This window comes from Contarinia nasturtii, unplaced genomic scaffold, assembly GCF_009176525.2.
Source record: "Contarinia nasturtii isolate CC-2019 unplaced genomic scaffold, AAFC_CNas_1.1 Cnas_scaffold_78, whole genome shotgun sequence".
In the NCBI taxonomy this organism is placed as follows: Eukaryota; Metazoa; Arthropoda; class Insecta; order Diptera; family Cecidomyiidae; genus Contarinia; species Contarinia nasturtii.
The window spans coordinates 5,441,023-5,459,250 of NW_022197436.1; the positions used below are offsets into that span (position 1 = coordinate 5,441,023).

The 18,228-nt window shown below is 33.0% G+C and overlaps 3 protein-coding genes and 1 long non-coding RNA gene across 15 annotated transcripts in view; 1 reads left to right on the top strand and 3 right to left on the bottom strand.

The window, feature by feature from the left end:
• The window catches only part of LOC116347254 (probable RNA methyltransferase bin3), a 21,167-nt gene extending 15,091 nt beyond the window's left edge, over window positions 1-6,076 (bottom strand). For 3 of the 6 annotated variants that reach the window (XM_031778196.1, XM_031778035.1, XM_031778108.1), the window contains exons 1-3: window positions 5,629-5,861; window positions 4,643-4,995; window positions 687-1,750 (exon numbers count right to left, since the gene is read on the bottom strand). In XM_031778196.1, the coding sequence (XP_031634056.1) occupies window positions 687-1,750; window positions 4,643-4,890 (1,312 nt within the window). In that variant the 5' untranslated portion in view covers window positions 4,891-4,995; window positions 5,629-5,861. Of the gene's footprint in view, window positions 1-686; window positions 1,751-4,642; window positions 4,996-5,628; window positions 5,862-5,985 lie in introns of those variants that run through there. The other 3 variants (XM_031777895.1, XM_031777966.1, XM_031777824.1) reach the window with 3 other exon arrangements.
• On the bottom strand, window positions 1,758-4,636 carry LOC116348093. The gene is made up of 3 exons (XR_004201761.1): window positions 4,209-4,636; window positions 4,012-4,108; window positions 1,758-3,766 (listed from the first exon to the last, which is right to left on the bottom strand). It is a non-coding gene; the product is annotated as an uncharacterized LOC116348093 (long non-coding RNA).
• Window positions 6,077-6,622: 546 nt separating the features above from the next.
• On the bottom strand, window positions 6,623-9,793 carry LOC116347609 (RNA polymerase-associated protein Rtf1). Of its 2 annotated transcripts, XM_031778392.1 has the most exons (8): window positions 9,760-9,793; window positions 9,338-9,483; window positions 9,130-9,231; window positions 8,656-9,064; window positions 8,291-8,572; window positions 8,060-8,221; window positions 7,043-7,993; window positions 6,623-6,982 (listed from the first exon to the last, which is right to left on the bottom strand). In XM_031778392.1, the coding sequence occupies exons 2-8, from the start codon at window positions 9,407-9,409 to the stop codon at window positions 6,870-6,872; spliced, it is 2,091 nt and encodes a 696-aa protein (XP_031634252.1). In that variant the 5' UTR covers window positions 9,410-9,483; window positions 9,760-9,793; the 3' UTR covers window positions 6,623-6,869. The 2 variants fall into 2 exon arrangements, with proteins under 2 accessions (XP_031634252.1, XP_031634179.1); XM_031778319.1 differs by lacking the exon at window positions 9,760-9,793 and having other exon boundaries at window positions 9,338-9,702.
• Window positions 9,794-10,343: 550 nt separating this feature from the next.
• LOC116347748 (LIM domain-binding protein 1) lies at window positions 10,344-16,271 on the top strand. 6 transcript variants are annotated; one of them, XM_031778805.1, is made up of 14 exons: window positions 10,344-10,641; window positions 10,812-11,171; window positions 11,268-11,366; window positions 11,429-11,626; window positions 13,136-13,228; window positions 13,355-13,466; window positions 13,594-13,690; window positions 13,774-13,876; window positions 13,944-14,119; window positions 14,191-14,409; window positions 14,753-14,885; window positions 15,295-15,425; window positions 15,856-16,042; window positions 16,113-16,271. In XM_031778805.1, the coding sequence occupies exons 2-14, from the start codon at window positions 11,165-11,167 to the stop codon at window positions 16,181-16,183; spliced, it is 1,626 nt and encodes a 541-aa protein (XP_031634665.1). In that variant the 5' UTR covers window positions 10,344-10,641; window positions 10,812-11,164; the 3' UTR covers window positions 16,184-16,271. The 6 variants fall into 6 exon arrangements, with proteins under 6 accessions (XP_031634665.1, XP_031634592.1, XP_031634506.1 ...); XM_031778732.1 differs by having other exon boundaries at window positions 10,345-10,641; window positions 11,420-11,626; window positions 14,753-14,876; XM_031778646.1 differs by having other exon boundaries at window positions 10,345-10,641; window positions 11,420-11,626; window positions 13,139-13,228.
• Window positions 16,272-18,228: the final 1,957 nt, after the last annotated feature.

Genomic DNA, 18,228 nt, shown 5'->3' on the forward strand with positions numbered 1-18,228 from the left:
AAAAAAAATCATGGGTTAAGGGGTTATGACCAGTGATGGTTTTTTCCTATCTGAATAACGCTAGCTATTCGCAGCGCCTGTACAGCATTGCTGCTCAGATGCTGAATCGTAGCGGTTGCCGCACGCGCACACACTTCGTTTGTACCACACAGAGCATATACGTTCGCGTTCTTTCTCTGTTCGACATGCGTTTGTATACTGACTATGGTATTAGTGTATCATACTCTGTTAGCTCACTGGTTACTTAGACTATATGACAATATGTTGTGTGGTACAAAATGCGTGCGGCAACCGCTTCGATTCAGCATCTGGGCAGCAATGCTGTTCAGACGCTGCGAATAGCTAGCGCTATTCAGATAGGAAAAAACCATCACTGGTTATGACACAAAAAATTTCTCTCATCATTCTGAACAACTTTGTAGAACATAATTTTTTGATCCGATAAGTTGGTAAAACTTATTCAACTGATAGTCTCTTTTGCAAAATATACCTCAGAGATGTCAAAAATGGTAAATTTAATTCGTTGTTGGTTGATTTTATATTAAATCTACCAAAATTGAATTAAAAATACCACATTTTTTCTCTCTGTATATATTATCCACCAAACTTGAAAACTAGAAAAACAGTAGTAAAATATATATAATATACCGAATTCAAAGTGACAGAATTTTTATTTGTTTACTTACCACTTGTTGAAGTAGTTCTGATACGATTTCTAGGTGCACCGAGTAGAACTTTTGGTGGGCGTTTCCATGCACCGGGTTGCGGAATAACTGGACTTACAATCTTATCCTTTGAGTCGAAGCGTCTTAACTTTTTTATTGTACTTCCATTTCCTATAGCAATAAAACTGCTCATACCGCCAGTTTCACTAAATTTCCTTTTCCGAGTGGTAGCACTACCCGTATTCGACTCAAGTTTACACTTTTCATCATTGAACGTCGAATTTGATGGTACTTCATATCCCGAATGTACAATATTTTCCAAACACACAGTTGGTATATCAATAATTTGTGGCGAGGCTGTTATTTGTGCAGAATCTAAAGCACACACATCTTCACTCTCATTTTTTTTTACTATTTGTAAAATATCTGTACCATATTTTTTTATTTTTTTCTTTCTACTGCGTTGCTTATTCAGTCGACGTGCCTTGAGTGGCGAGACTAATTGTTTTTCATATTCAACTGAATCAACTGGATCAAGTAAATGTAGAGGATCATAAATATTTGGAGGAATAATCACTTCTACCTTTGGTGGAGTAGTAATTGGAGATGATTTTGGTGTCACAGCACTCATAGATACTAATGCTTCATCCTGCAGACTGTTTAAATTTAACGGGTCAGAAATGTTACCACCAAGCAAAAATTTTGTTGGAGGAACAATCATATCTTTTCGTGGTCTTTTATCCGGTAGGAAAAATTTTGAAACTCCGCCACCTCTATGCATTACTTGTTTGTTATTAAAAATAATTTTCGGAACCTTTGCATAGAGATGTTTATTTCGATTACATTGTAGTACATTTTCAGCTTCCGATTTTGTGGTGTTGGTTGACTTTTGACGTTTAAATGACTTGTTCCATTTTTTATTTTTATTTAAATTGTAATGACGCTTACGTTTTTTTGATTTTCGAGCATTTAGAGAACTGAAACTCGAGGCGATATTCTGTTCATTTTCAGATGGATTTCGTATTGTGTCATTGGTATTGTTTTCATTTGAAGTTATTTCATTTTGATTCTCAATATTACTCCCACTAAACAATTTTTGGGGATAAATTCGTGTATATATTGATGGTCGAATGCGAGATTGCAGTTGTGTGTTGTTTCAGTCAAATTTAGCGTCACAATGGAATGAAAAAAGAGACAAAAACAGTTATGCATAAAAATTCCTATGAATGGAAATAAATATGTTAATTAAAGCAGCTTTAAAATCTACTGTAAGAGATTTACCCAATTTCTATCATTAACTGTGCGCTACACTCGAAGTAAATTTATTTATTTATAACAATGAATCAACACCAATAATAATTGTAATCAATTAGTTGGTAAAATTATACTTACCAGGGAATACTTTATACGTAATATCTCAGATATTATGTACAAATCAAAGCCACAAAATACAAGCTATTTTAATAACTATTTTTGTTAACATGTTTTCTTTTCTTCAATTGATTGATGCTGGTTGATTATTATTGATTGTTTACCTGGAACGGAACAACATTTGCGTACCGCTGTTTTTTTACGATATAGCGGTCTTTGTGGTTGTGGTGGTCTCACAAACGAATTTATCAATGTTAAATCGAAAATGAAACAAAGGCTGAAAAATAAATTACTACAGAAAATTGTACCTTTGTAACAAAGTCTCGATGCCAAACAATGGTAAATGGCCAGTTTTTTCAATAGTACATTTTGGGTGTCGCTAATCGCTCTGGTTTAAAATCGTTTGGTAGATTTGCCTGATTTACTATACCTCTGTTTTGAAAATGTCGTGTTCCCGGGCAGCGTTTGATCTTCTTCTTACCGATTGACGAATTGGCTGGCAAGTCCGCGTCTCCGATGGTAAACAGCGATGGCTTATTCTTTGCAAATGATTTTGCTAACCAATCGGTTTCATGCTGTGAGTTGATCTACTCGTTCAACGATAGCCGGGCATATCGTCGCCTAGCATATGCCTCCAATCCATCCTCCATCTATTTCAATCGATGATCGAGATAATATATCCAGCCGTTTCCGCGCGGTGATGGTATTGATAGATAGTTTTTCTCGCGATCGGACTGTTTCATCTTCGTGAATGTTGGAGTCATGCGCTTTTTTGTCTCGAACCTTGTCGGGCACCCCAATTATTATATATTGCTTTGCTGATAACAATACATTGAATTCAGAAAATTATGAAACTTTATTTAAAAAATTATTTAATTAACTCATTCCGACACATTGAATTTCCGACAAAATCCAGCATAGTATGTGTTCACGCCGGGATCATATGGTTTGATAAACGTGTAATCACCAGCTTCAAGTTTTTTTTTGAAGTATTGAATTCTCAGTTGTAATTTCGTATGATGATGCGTCAGACGCTCCGAAAGCAAGTAGTTGGATTGTAAATTCGAAAGAATTTAATATAGTAAAATCAATATAAGGCGAAGAACAACAACATCTAATTCCTCCATCATGTTTGCCACCGAATTTTTCCGGAATCACTTTCCATCGAGCTAAAAAATCGCTATAATCAAATCTGATGCGTTTGAGTTTATTATTACATAGCGGTACACTGTAAAATTGTGAATCTTTGGCGGCAGTGGTTGCGTCGGTTTTTCGTACAACAATGGATTTTTTTGTGTCGAAGCCATTAAGTGACGAGATGGCCACTCAAATTCGTTGATAGTCAATTCCTCGACCATTTCTTTAAACTCGTCTGGCATTTGATTTGTAAGGCCACCATCAGTGTGTACCACAGCGGTGAAAATTTGACGAATTTCATGTTTTCCAGCAGTTTTCATAAAATAAACGAGATCAGCGATATCAAACACCTCGTTGACTTTATACAGCAATAAGAATGACGCCAGATACGATATTTTTCTTGCTCTCAAGCATTTGTCATAAAAGTGATCGACGAGGTACTCTGCATATTTATCTCTGAATATTGAGTTGGCTGATAATTTTCTTGTTCGTATTTCGAAATGTTCTTCCTTTTTTGCCTTTTCTTCTTGTTTGCTTTTTTTCTTGGAACACAGCCAAAAGTTTTAGACCCTCGCCGTTTTTCCATTGAGATTCTAATGAAAATGAAGAAAAAATCCATTTTTATTTTATACTCAACAACACTGTTACAATCACCGGAAAAACCCGGCATCAAAATGCTGTACCAAATGCAATCGATTGTCAATTGTATTCAAGAAATTTATCGACAAAAACAAACGGAGCAATAATTAATATGATTTTCATTCGATTGTGAAATTCATACAACAAACAATTGATCATAAAAAAAATCTAGAAAAATTCCTGATTTTTGAGTACTTACCAAAATCACTGTAGTTGTCACAGCTCTTTTGAGCGGAATTTTTTTTCAAGAAATGTAAATGTTAGCTGCAATTGACTGCTACAAATTGAATACAAGTCTAATGAGAGAAAAAAACGATCAAAGTTGTTGATATACAAAACACAGTTATGCACTGAAACAAAATGACAACCACAATAAGTTCTTGTGAAGTGACTTACTGTTTCATTCGATGCCAATATTTTGTGTCGTCAGCTCACTGTAAAAACTGTCAACTAATAATAGCCAATACCAACCAAAATATTTCCACGCAATCCAAGTTGATTTTATTATGAAGACTCAGTCGTATATATTTAAAAAAATGTGATAACATGTCAATTTGCGTAATGGACTTACCGACTATGATGTTATGTTACATATACACAAAATTAAAAGAAAATTTTATATTTTTTTTACATCAATATTGATGTTGACTCATATGCAAATATTCTAATATTATTCAATAAAAATAAATTAATTAGGGTTTGGCGCACAGTTAAATATCACCTGAATTTCGTCCTAATTCGACGATGGAAGTGGGTGAAACTTTGTTCAATTTCACCTCCAAATTGGGTAAAAGCGTTTCAACGTTAAAATGAATAAAAACGTTACTAACTTGTTTGTTGGAATTTCATTTTGATAATTCTCAATATTATTGGCAATAAAATGAGCATTGTTCAATACGTGTATATCAGCGTCTTCAGCATCATTAGGAGGCACGTTGTTTTCCATATTGTTATTCATATTATTTTCATCAACGTTCGCAAATGGAACGTTTAGATTGATTTGATTGTGGTCGTTATTATTTAAAAGTGGTATTACATTATTATTGTTATCTAGGTCGTTATCAAATAAAACATCCATTTTTCTGGAATCAACCCAAAAATGACTTGTTTTCTTGTTCACGAATTAGACTGGTCATCGAAGATTTTTCTCCTATACACCAATTGAAAATATAGTTCAAATTATCTGTGCAAAAAAGAACGAAAAAGTGATTTAAAATGATTTATTTGATTTTTTATTTATCGATTTTATCAATTATTATTGATTTATAACTCGTTACCATGTATTCAATTTTTTTATATTCATGCAATTTTATTCCGAGTCAAAAAAATTAAATATTCCTTCAAACATAATAATGAAATAATTGAACACTAAACGTTATTATAGAATTTGAAAATGAACAGTTCTAATTTTTGTAACTTTAGAATGAACAAATAATGTTTTAAGCAGGAAAATATGTTTAATCGTGCATTGCAAAATATAAGAATATGTTCCACAGAGTATATATTGTATAAATTTCATTAAAGTATTTAAATAACGCGCGTAAGATATGTAATAATAATAATATCTTTGTGTAATATCATCGTATCACAACTAAGATTTCAGCTTTGGATTTTTTTAGATCAGATTCATTTTTTGTTTTCTTTTGAAAGTGCCAACATGTCTTTCATTTTTTCACGTAAGTAATTATTGATATCAATGCTAAAAGTAACTATTGATCTACACACGAATTCAAGACCTGAGTTGAATAAATTCTTTTAATTTATTCTTTTCAGCACTATTGCAATTTCTACCAACCAACAACTATTTAATCTATACCTTTTTGGTGTTCAGTTCTTGTATATGTGGTAGTTGTATTAATTTTCTCTCTACTTAATTTTTTTCACCGACTAGTTCATTGGATTCACGGCTTTATTGGCTTATTGAAAGTTTACACAGTCTACTTCGAATAATAGATTTGAGAGACTAATTTTAGGAACAAACTTCACACTTTTCATACTCGAATGTGATGATTTATTTGTTGGTTACGTATGGGGGTCGTATACACATATACACGCACACACAAATAAAGACTAATTTCGAAAAAATGCACAAAGCGAAACATATACAAATTGTGTTTGCAAAATAATCATACATCAATTGAACGAACCCCATTAAATAGAGCCAGGAACTTACCCTTCTTTTTCATTGTAAAACTTGTAGGACAGTTGATACCTTCCAAGCTTCCATTAACGCGGTTAACATACAAAAAATAATAATAATGCAATGCATGAAAGGAGTTGGTGATTTTTCTTCATATGAAGTGAGTCTACTGTCAAACGTCAATATATTATCGAACCCTTCTATGCAATGTACAGTGGCGCCACTTTTTGGTACTAAGTAATTCCATAGAAGGGTTCGATAAAATATTGACATTTGACAGCAGACTCACTTTTTCACGAAGTTCTTTATATTCGAATAAATCAAAGCATTATAAAGCTTCTAATTGTGAAAATTAATGTAATTTCTGAAATTCGCTTGCAATATTGCTTTATATTCCTCAAATTGTATTTTTTAGAATGATTTTAAAGAATATTCTATATTACTTTTTCTTATTTCTCTGATTTAAAAGTACTGCATTTGAAAAAAAATGGACTTCTACTCAAAATTCGAAGTCAAGTTTTAACATTTTTAAAATACGATTTGAGGTACACGACATTTTTGTGCCCACAGCTGCCCAAAGAGCTCGGGCCTCTGATTCGTGTTACCAACGTGTGAAATGCACTTGAACTTGAAGGACTCCCATTTGGTTGACAAAAAAACTACAAAATTGTAAATACTATGCACTACTAAACAGATTTTTTACGGTTTCATATTCAATAAAAATATTTCCAGCTGATTAAAATCATTCATACATTTTCGTGTCATTCGTACATTTTTGTAGCTTAAATGTACATCTCGTCAATTTGAAGTACTTATCGAATAAAATTGTTTAATCTAAGCATTACAACATCATTTAGTTTTCAGAGAGCGATAAAAATAGCATATATGTTTCTGATTATTATTTAACCACGAATTTATTATATGAGTCCGCGCTTCTTTTTGTAGTCCTCTAAATTGAGTGATCGCTTTGGTGCAGAATCGTTTACTTTCGAAATGATTGGTTTCGGCAAAATATGGGTTGTTGACGTATCTAAAAAAGAAAAAATTGTAAAAACTAAGTGAAATAAATTGGTACAATTTGCATACATACTTGGCATTGTAACCTCAAGATCGATTTCGAAATCGTGCAAGGAATAAAGGTTGTTATCAGCTGGTCCCAATTGTTTTTTTTCATCTTCCTCTTTTTTGTTTGATCGGCTTGGTGGGGGTGGTACTGGTTGCATTAGCATTGCTTCTTCCTCAGCAGTGCGTTGCTTAAATTTCATTGTTGGTTTAGTCGAACGACGTGTGAATGGATCATCAATTTTCATGCCTTTGTTGGCCTTCAATTCTTCTTTAATTGCTTTTTCTGCTTCCTCAACATTTCTTTTCCGATTTCGGTCATTAATGTAAGAAATCAAGCTAATACTACTAGAACGTTTCTTATCAAGTTCGCTTGCTCGTTCTTCTAGTTCTTCTATTTGTATAGTTAAATCTCGAGCTAAATCGTCTTCACCTCGTAATACAGCTGCATATCGTTCTTTCATGAGACAAGTTTTTTTCATTGCATAATTCGTAGGATGCTTTCGGAAACGATTCTTTTCTTCGATGATTTTTTGTACATCCTCATCCTTGAACTCGTAAACCAAAGCTTCTTTTATTTCTTGCATTTTGCGTTCAATTAGATCCACAGTTGGTATTTTAATATTGGCATTCATGCACACTTCCTTCCATTTATTAAATTCGGAATCCGAAAAATCTTGGTTTGAAATAAATTCCAAGCGGAAAACACGATCTGCAGATCCATGACGTAGTCGTAAGCCTTTATTTGTTCTATGTTTACCTAACGAGTATATTTTCGCAGTCTCTACAACGTCTATAATCTCAGCACACCTATAAACTGGTTGATTGTTCAAGTTATTATTTCCAATCGTCACACGTACAAAACAATTGGTCACGAGTCGATCAAAAAAAGGTAAAGTTATAAATCGTTCCATCTTATGCCGCGAAATACGTAGCTTGTTTAACTCATCTTTTGATGTTATATATGCAACTTTTTTGGCTACAATTAAAGATAATTTGTATATAAAAAACATTGAAAAAATACATTGAACTGTCTGAAATATACCAACTACTGCCTTCGCAGAATTTTCCTCCTCCGAATCACTCGATGAACGGCTACTACTGGATGATCGTTTCCCAGAACGTTTGTCCTCACTTTCACTTCCGCTGTCGTCCGAATAAATATCAGATGCTTTCAATTTTATTGACGTTTTTCCACCAGCAACACCTTAAATTATTTCGATCAAGATATAAAAATACAATATATTAATAATTAATAATAATAATATTTTCCTACCAGTTTCCAAATCTTCATTTCCTTCACGTTCTGCTTGCCTTTTGGCTTCTTCTTCTTCTCTTCTCTGTTTTCCTTCTCGTTTTGCTTTTAATGCAGCCATAGCATTACTTCTTTTATCGTCAGTTCGATTCATTTCAACATTCTTCTTTCGTTCTTTGGATCGTTCTTTAGGATCAAAGTATTCAGTTGCTGTTGAACTGGTTACTATTGAATCATCTTTATCATAGGAAGGTGATAATGACGATGCAACCGAACTTATGACGACAGCTTCCGTTACCTTTTCTATTATTCGTGGTAAACGATGAAAATAATAGTTAGTATAATTGTTTGAAATTAAGAAATTCCATATAAAAATTCTTAAAAACCTATAACAGTTTTGGCGTGTATAGATGCTTTTTCTTGTTCGCGGATTTTTCTCTTCTCTTCCTTTTTCTTTTTGTCTTTTGGTGCTTTCGACTTGTCTTTGGCACGTTCCGCTCGTTTTGCTTGTCTTAATTTTTGTTCTATTTCCCATCGTCGACGAAGAGCATCTCGCCTTTCACTTCGCTTAAAAATCTCCGTTTCACGTTCTTTTTCTGATAATGCATGAAGCCGAGCTTGATCTTCCTCATCACCCATAAGATTTTCGTCAAAACCATCATTAAACTCGGAGTTTGAACTGTCTGAGCTTTCATCTGAAGAAACTTGGCCTTCCTCCAATTCAGACTTTTCATCGTCATCAGATTCATTTTGAAGTTTTTCATTCGCTTCCTCATTCTTATTTTTCTTTTCCCCCTTTGAAAATATTACAAAATCAATGTCCAGAAATAATTAAAAAAATAAATAAATAAATAAATTACCCAGTCAGAATCAGAGTCGGATGCTGACATATGATGTTTATTCATTTTTCCTTTTTCGCTTGTGAAAGGTTTCTTCTTTTTTTTTGCCAAAGATAAAAGTTCCTGTGAATTGTCAGAACCAAATTATTTTGAGCGTTTTTATTAGTACGAAATTCTTCTGATAATTTTTTCAATATTTGAATGTTGTTCAAAATGAAAATTTTATTACCGATTCTAAGTCTGAGTCATTATTACTATCCGAATCGGAATCAATTAAAGGTTGGTTCTTCCGTTTTCCCATATTTAGAAATAGATTAAGAAGTGTTGGGCCCAAGTATTTCCGATCAACAACACACGTGAAAAGAAGAGAAAAAACTACAACAAATTTTATTGGGTAAATTTGGTGTGGTGACGAGTAGCAGATTTTTTGTTGTATATTTTACTAAAAAAAATTCAGTAAAACCTGATATTTTATCACTTTCAAACAAATACAAATGAGTTTATAATAATGTTTCTTTTTTATATACGAAAATCCGTATTAGAAATAGATTGCCTCTTTGGTTATAAATTCCAATAGATCAAATTGCGAAAATATTAATTGCTTAATAATAATAAAATAATTTGTAAAGTACGAATTAAATAAGAATGTACGATTTTCACGCTGAAGACTTTGATTTTCTATGAACAAATGCTGCCGTTTCAATGTCCATACTAAATATGTCAATGTATGTGTTATGACACTGAGGAAGACAAACAGTTTACGTAAGTGGAACTCACCCGAAATATTCAAACTTCAGAAGTAAAATATTTAATTAGAAGTAAAAAATACGAATATTTTTTGACGATAACATACTTATGTGTCTTACACACATAAAAAAGTAGAAGATTTATAGTCCTTCTTATGCGCAAGACAATAACATTTTCACAAACTCTTACGTATCTAACAAATGTTGATGAGTGAAATAATATTTTTTTGGATACTTTTATTAATAGGCATGTAATGTTGTTTTAAATTCTTCTTTATTTTGAAGAAAAAAAGTTTACATCAGCATTATTAATTCTCAGTATATATGTAGCCATAAAGCACCGTAATATGAATAGAATTATTAAAAAATTCAATTGAAAAATAGGGTATGTTCAGGGCGTACATACATATAAACATTCAAGAGAAAACATAAATAGCGCGCGCTAACACATCACAATAAAAACAAAGCGAGCAAGTACGCACAAGATATTGAATTCAACAAAGTTATCATGGCGTCATAATCGTCGAGTCGTTTGCAGTGTTGTTTATGGTTGAACGAAAAAAAAAGTAATTTTTACCTGCTAAATAGGTGTGTTAATCTGGAAATTAACCTGTGTCTATGTTTAATTTTATCAAATAATTTAAAAAATAAATCAATGTGAAACAAAGCGAATATTAGAAAACAAAGAAATAAACCAACAATAAAGTTAAATAAAGAACCGAGTTTTTGTGCTTATATATGTATTTTTTAAATAGGTACGGCTTTTATAAATACGCGAAAAATTGATGTGAGTTATTCCAAATATATTATTTGAATCAAAACGTGTAATTTAATAACTTCAAAAAGAATTAAAGTAAACTTATTTGTAAATTTATATAATTAAAAAAATATATATATTGTAGAAAATGTTAAATGAATATTTAAATTTAACTTATAAAATATATTTCCATTCCATAGTCACAGTCTTGAGGATATTTTCAATGACAAAATAAATAAAGTATCAAGTGGTGGTGCATTGGTAAAACCAGATGCAACAATTTACTTTTGTAAATACTAACATGAGTGATTGCGAAAATCCTAAAATGGAACTCTTAAAGACACATATCGTGAAAACTCAATAATAACAATAGTGAAGGAATAAAAGACATAATAGAAACTTGTAGTTCACACTAAACAAGTTGCTGACTCTTATGTGAAATTTAAAGTACATATATTCAATTGAATCCAAAATATTTCGAAGTAATAAAAATAAAAATAATAATAAAAGTGATAAATCAACACGGACAATAAGACGTTGAAAATCTTGAAAAATGTTGGGTGAGCTAGATTTTATACTTTAATTTTTGTAAAAAAGTTAATTGGCCGAAATGGGTTAGTTAAAGTTAATTGTCTTTTTTTCCATGGATTTCATAGGTTTACAGCAATGTGTTAGTAATAAAAATGGGACAGCAATCTCAAATACCGTGCTGCATAGAGATTGTCGAGCTATATCGGGATCGACAACATCCAATGGTGATTATTTCATTATCATTTGCGTATATCTTAAATTTAAAAACATTTTTCAGTTTTTCCAGACGGTGGCCAAAGCAGTCCAGCGACACTTGCAGGGCCTCCCGGATCAAATACACCGCAATATACTGCTTCGCCTGCACCTTCTGGATCATCGACACCTGGACCCACACCCCAGGGAACAAATTTTCCTGGTGCACCCCCTAATTCAACAACGCCCCAGTATAATGGACCGAATCAAACTGGACCATTTGGTTCACCAGGTGAATTACGATAAATATGAAATTATTGCTTTTCCAGCCTAATGTCGATTTTATCCAAATTTGTATTATTCATAGTTTATCACTCTTACTTCAAAAATACTTTCTATCCATTCAAAAAACTAAATATTTATAGTTGATATATCTCGTTTTTTATTTCAATTTTTATGTAAAAAGTAAGATTTCTTTGAATTCATAACTTGAAAATATTTGAATCACTTCCTATGAGAACCAATAAACAATTGCAGTGACCGGTTCGCGCATATTTCTATGCCTGATAGCTATGCTAAGCATAGCGGAGACGCAAGCCGCAACTCACCCGTCGCCATTCGATTTGAGCTATATTGTATGCGCACGGTCGTCTGCATAAACGAACATGTGCATTGTTCATATAGAGTGAACGGCGATGCGTCGGTTGCGTTTGCGGCTATGCTTGGCATATCTATGCTACCTAGCGTATTTAGGCAAGCATAGAAATATGCGCGAACCGGTCACTGAACAATTGTCAAAGTAAATACATCAATTGCCGTGCATATGGTCATCGTAGAATTTGGTCCAATGGTGGTAAACTCTATCTATACTCAGAACTCACCTACGGCTATAATATTAATTTCATATAATGTTTAAATTCAATGCAGTTTTTTGTCAGTGTCATTGTTTGCATTCGATGTTTGAGTTTTGATGAAAAAATGAGTCCAAAAAAACACATTTCAAAATATTATCTCAACTCATGATGTTTTACGAACGTTGTGACGCGTTCTAGCTAACCACGTGAATGCGCATTTTTGTTGCGTAAATACTTTGGCATTTCTGATGTAGATGAATCATTGACCATTGTTATTTTGATTTCGTGATTGGTTTCGTATTTCTGATGTGACTTTGATAAAAAAATAAATCATTCCCCAAATTTTCATCACTTGGCCATTCGAACTGATCTCCTTGATTGAATTTTTCTACCAAATACGAAACACTTGCGGTATGTTTTTGGCCAATTCCGCATTGAAACATTCAATTCATTATCGAGGGATTCATCCATCTTGAAAAATAAAAGTGACGGTAATGAGGCAACTTGTGCTCTTACAATATTTGAGTAGAATTATTTCAAAGAAATTATTTTCATCATCGGCAATCGTCCTTGTCATATGTTATCTCTTTTCCTTTTCATTCATTCTTGAATAACTGAAACAAATAAATGAAGATAAAAAATTAATAATAATGACTGCATCGTACAGCGAAAATATAGCTAAATTAAAAAAAATAGTGAAAATATAGCTAAAAACTGTCTCTATTTCATACGGCTACTGTGTCGTCCTCACTTAACATTTCCAGGACATATACATTGAAAAAGTTTTGAATGATACTAATTGTGACTTAAAAATGTCAAGTAAGAGTCCTTTGGTCCAACACATAACTAAGGTTTTCTGATAAAAGGCTTTATATAGTTTCTTCTTTATCTTAACAGAAGTTTTTTATTTTATTTACCTTTTTTTTTAATTCAATGATTTTTTACAGTAGATCCATTGAGATCAACGAATGCTCCACCTTTTGGTAGACCAAATAGTTCTGGACCATCATTTGGATCACCACACTTTGCTTCACCATCTGGTAATATTCTCATCCTTTTAAGAAGAATTGATTTAAACATAAATGTATACATTGTTATTACTTGTCTGTCTATTCGACTATAGATAATAACATTTTTTTAAATACTTTTCGTTTGAATTTATTAAGGTGCATTTCAATTTGGAAATAATTCAATGGCCCCTTTTCCTCATAATCCAATGGCTCAAATTGGAGGTCATATGATGGCTGGACCACAGCCAATCGATAGAATGGAACAAGGGTACGTTTTCTGAGACTTTTATAGAAAAGGTTTCTTAGCTCAATACAGTTAAAGTTTAAAAGGGTTAATTTATCCAAAGAAGAGTAAAAAATCAAACTTCTTAAATAATAATTACTTTATTTTGTAGAGCCTTACAGAGCGTACCTAGGAGACATAATACGTTTTATAATTCTACAGAATTCAGAGTACACGAGCTTAATAAACGTTTACAACAACGCACCGAGGTATGAATGAATTCATTATACAGCGATAATAATGTGAAAAAGAACAGATCATTTATTTCTAAAATATACCTTATCACTTTTAGGAGAGTGATAATTGTTGGTGGGACGCTTTTGCGACGGAATTTTTCGAAGATGACGCATCATTAACATTAACTTTTTGTTTAGAAGATGGACCCAAACGATACAGTAATCTAATAATATTTACTTTAATAAATAATTACATTATTAACTTGACTAATTTTCAATGTTAAAGCTATTGGAAGGACATTGATTCCACGATATTTCCGAAGCATATTTGATGGTGGCGTATCCGAATTGTACTTCCATTTGAAATTGGCCAAGGAATCATTTCATAATCCAACAATAACATTAGACTGTGATCAATGTACGATTGTAACACACCATGCAGTAAAGCCAATGTTTACAAAGGTATTTAAGAAAATTTGAATTATTTCAAGAAAATTGAATTTGAACTGAAGTTCTTTCTTTAAAATATATAGGTATGCACTGAGGGCCGACTCTCACTGGAATTTGTGTATGATGATTATATGCGTATTAAATCTTGGCATATGGCTGTGCGAAATCATCGGGAATTGATACCAAAATCAATAATTGGAATGCATGCGCATTCACCTCAACCTGATCCAAATATGTTGGATCAAATGTCCAAAAACATTACTCGACAGGGTATCACAAGTTCAACATTAAATTATCTTCGCGTGAGTAGATTCTCTCGTATTCTCGTATAGCAGTCCTTTGAAATACGTGTCAAATGCAATAAGAACTAAACTTTTAATTGCACCAATAATACATTAAACCACTAATATAGACCAGATAAGTCTGGCAAGCGTATGCTATATTTTGCCATTACGTATGTTTTTCATGTATTTCGAATGACAATTATTTTTATTCATTTGTTCTTTCCTCTAAAATTTGGCTTTTGGAGATTTTTAAGATCCCCCATATGAATTTTAAATTTATGAATTTAAGTGTCATCAAATAATTTATTTCATTTTTTTTTCTTTTTTACAACGGATTCATTTCGAAATTTGTTATATAAAGCTATGTGTTATACTTGAGCCAATGCAAGAACTCATGTCCAGGCACAAGGCTTATTCACTGAATCCAAGAGACTGTCTTAAGACTACTTTGTTTCAAAAATGGCAGCGGATGGTCGCTCCGCCTGGTAAGCGAGGTACTTTTTAACAAACAAATTTGAGTTAATATTTATATTTATTGTGTGATTTCATTAATCATTCGATTACTTTTCTTGATGAAAAAAGACAATTTATCATACAATGATTTTTGGGTAGGATATATCCGTAAGATCTTCGCAAGATCCGGATCGAAGCGTGCATACTCTGCCGCATGATGCAAACATATATAATACGCACGCAAATTCGTTATTCTTATTTCGCCTACTTTAATTCGGATGCCATAGCATTACGGAATAACGAATATATGTATCATGCGGCTACGTACACACGCTCGGATCCAAATCTTCCGGAGATCTTACGAATCTATCCTATCCTAAAATCATTGTATGCAATTTATATGAGATCCAATTGAAATCAAGTGATTTGATTAATATTCATTTTTTATAGATGCACAAAGACCACCAAATAAACGCCGCAAAAGAAAAGGTTCGAATTCTGGAAGTGGCGCCAGTAGTGCTCCACCTGTTCCAAACAAGAAGCGATCTCCTGGACCAAATTTCAGTTTGGCATCTCAGGTAGTTGTTTTATTTTCAAAAATTTGTCAGTTTTCAATGGAGAAATAATTTTAACAATACAATAAAATTCCTAATATTGATTGTTTTGATCTTCTTCGTACATACGAATACATATAATATTCAATCGAAGATTATGTCAGCAGTTTTGCATTCTTAATTATGAATCGTTTCTGATAATAACCATAAAAACTATCCTTCAATCTATGAGTTTCGTTTAAAAATTAACTATATTAAAAAAAAAATCTCGATTAATGCATTTTTTAAACGAAAATCTGAAAAGCTGACATATAGGACATGAAACTTTGCACTGGTTTTTTTCTTCACAAAAAATAACATTCTGAAAGTTTAAAGAAATTTAAAAAAAAAATCACGGATTTAAAAAAAAGAAAAATATGTCTTTTACTTATTGATATATTTGCTGTATTCTTCATAGGATGTAATGGTGGTAGGAGAACCATCACTCATGGGAGGGGAGTTTGGAGATGAAGATGAACGTCTAATAACTCGTTTGGAAAATACGCAATATGACTCAACTAATTCAATGGATCATGATAATCATGGTGGATTCGGTCATGCAGACTCGCCCATTACTGGTGGCCCAAACACATGGAATGTGGATCGTAAGATAAAATAAATACGTTCAATAACTAATAACTAATTTGCTATAAATACATTTGTTTTCATATTAAGAGAGAGGTCCGCAAGGAACAACACCGTCCAGTCAAGATTCTGAGAAAAAAAGTCCAGCTGTATCGCAGTGACATAATAAATTTTGTCAAGAAAATGCTGAATTTTAATTTCTTCATGATCGTGTTTTATAAACAAAGATATGTTTGTTATTTTTACTCATTATAATAGTTTCATTGACGCATACAGATTAATATGGAAACAGCTAAAAAATTTAATCTTTCTTCTATTTACAATTTTAACTTAAAATGTATACATTTAATTACAATTAAATTCGAATGCTTATAACTTAAAAACATAATTTGCAAAATGCACCATATCGGTAACAAATGTGGTATTTTATCTTTTTCAAAACTTCACGTTTTTCACTTTTATATCTAGGGGGCAGACACGTGGAATTAGATTAGACTTTTAGTGTAAAGATTCGAGAAATTGCAATGAAAAAGCAAAGCCTGTGAATGGATTTGCGTGGAATAGCGAGACAGTGCATAGAATAGCAAAAATTGTTTCACTTCAAATCCATTTGACATTTCTTTGGACGTTTATTGATGAATTACAGGGTGCGCCATAATAACTGTCCCTTTTTTTCAATCGTTTGTTTTAATACTCAAATGTCTTGCGATTCACTCTGTCGTTTACCGTTATGTTTATTGGTGTTTACTCTAACTCTAACGATACTGCGCATTTATGTACACGTACAGTGTTTGTTTAGCTTGCAATAAGAATGGATGTAAAACGTCAACTGGTACCAAATTTGCACAAACGGGGCTTGAGACAAATTGATATTTTCCGACAGCTACAAAATGAAAATATCAACTTGAAATTTGTAAAGCGCACAATAAAACTATACAAAAAACGGGGCAGCGTTGATATATTGAAGAAAACTGGACGAAAAAGATCTGTTCGTACCAAAAATCTCATCAAACGTGTGAGAGAGAAAATTCGCCGAGAACCTCGAAGAAGTGGACGAAAGTTGGCTCATGAGCACAAAATCAGTGAAACTTCAATGCGACGAGTTTTGGCAGAAGACCTGAAAATGAATCCATTCAAAAAATGACGACGACATGGTCTCACAATCAAAAATAAACAAGCCAGAAAGCAAAGATGCAAAGAGTTGTTGCGCCGGCACGCAAACTCGAACATTGTTTTTTCAGATGAAAAGTTGTTCCTTTTACAGCCAAGCCTCAATTCGCAAAATGATCGTGTGTACGCAACATCAATCCTTGATATTCCCAAAGATAAAAAAAACCATCGAACGATTTCAAAATGTTCCACAAATGATGGTTTGGGCAGCCATGTCGGCCGACCACAAATTTCCACTGGTTTTCGTCGAAGAAGGCGTAAAAATCAATGCCAGAGTATATATTCGAGAAATATTGCGTAAAAACTTATTGCCACAGTCTCAAAGACTATTCAGAGGTGAACCAAGGGTATTTCAACAAGATGGTGCACCCGCACATCGAGCAAATACGACACAAAAATGGCTACGCACGAATTTACCTGATTTCATTGACAGAGACTCATAGCCGCCATCGTCTCCTGACTTGAACCCGCTCGATTTTTTCGCTTGGGGATACATGTCGTCGAAGCTCAATGATCTGAAAATTACGAAACGAACCACTTTGGATGCATTCAAAAAGAAAATAATAAAATTTGGAACGAAATTCCCATGGATATGGTGCGTGCCGCGTGTCAATCGTTTTCGAAACGTTTGCGTTTGGTAATCCGAGAAAAGGGGGGAAGAATTAAAGTCAATGAATCATAATCTCTATACCTCATTCTTATATCGAATAAAATTATATCTCGATTTGATTCAAATTTCTGTGTTTTTTGGCTAGAAATAAAAGGGACAGTTATTATAGCGCACCCTGTAAACAATTAGTTTTGATTCAAACAAATTTCAAGTTAGATTTCAAAATATCTCACCTCAACGGCCGGTTCATCAGGTGTTTTGCGGATCATCCGGATGTTGCGACGCGTTATAGCCAACCACGTTTTTTCATTCGGATCGATGCCAATAACGTATTTCTTGCCTACAAGATTGTCCGCATGTGTGTGCACATTTTCATTGCAAGCCCGCTCTGGTTTTGTGTACAGTACCGATACGGAAACACTATTG

Excerpts from the sequence above, each read along its gene's own strand:
- LOC116347609 (XM_031778392.1), bottom strand. The coding sequence starts at position 9,409 with ATGGGAAAACGGAAGAACCAACCTTTAATTGATTCCGATTCGGATAGT. Across the intron at positions 9,232-9,337 it reads ATGACTCAGACTTAGAATCG|GAACTTTTATCTTTGGCAAA; the intron begins GTAATAAAATTT and ends GACAATTCACAG. Across the intron at positions 8,573-8,655 it reads ACACGCCAAAACTGTTATAG|AAAAGGTAACGGAAGCTGTC; the intron begins GTTTTTAAGAAT and ends CACGAATAATAG.
- LOC116347748 (XM_031778498.1), top strand. Across the intron at positions 13,467-13,593 it reads ATCGATAGAATGGAACAAGG|AGCCTTACAGAGCGTACCTA; the intron begins GTACGTTTTCTG and ends TTTATTTTGTAG. Across the intron at positions 14,886-15,294 it reads CGCTCCGCCTGGTAAGCGAG|ATGCACAAAGACCACCAAAT; the intron begins GTACTTTTTAAC and ends CATTTTTTATAG.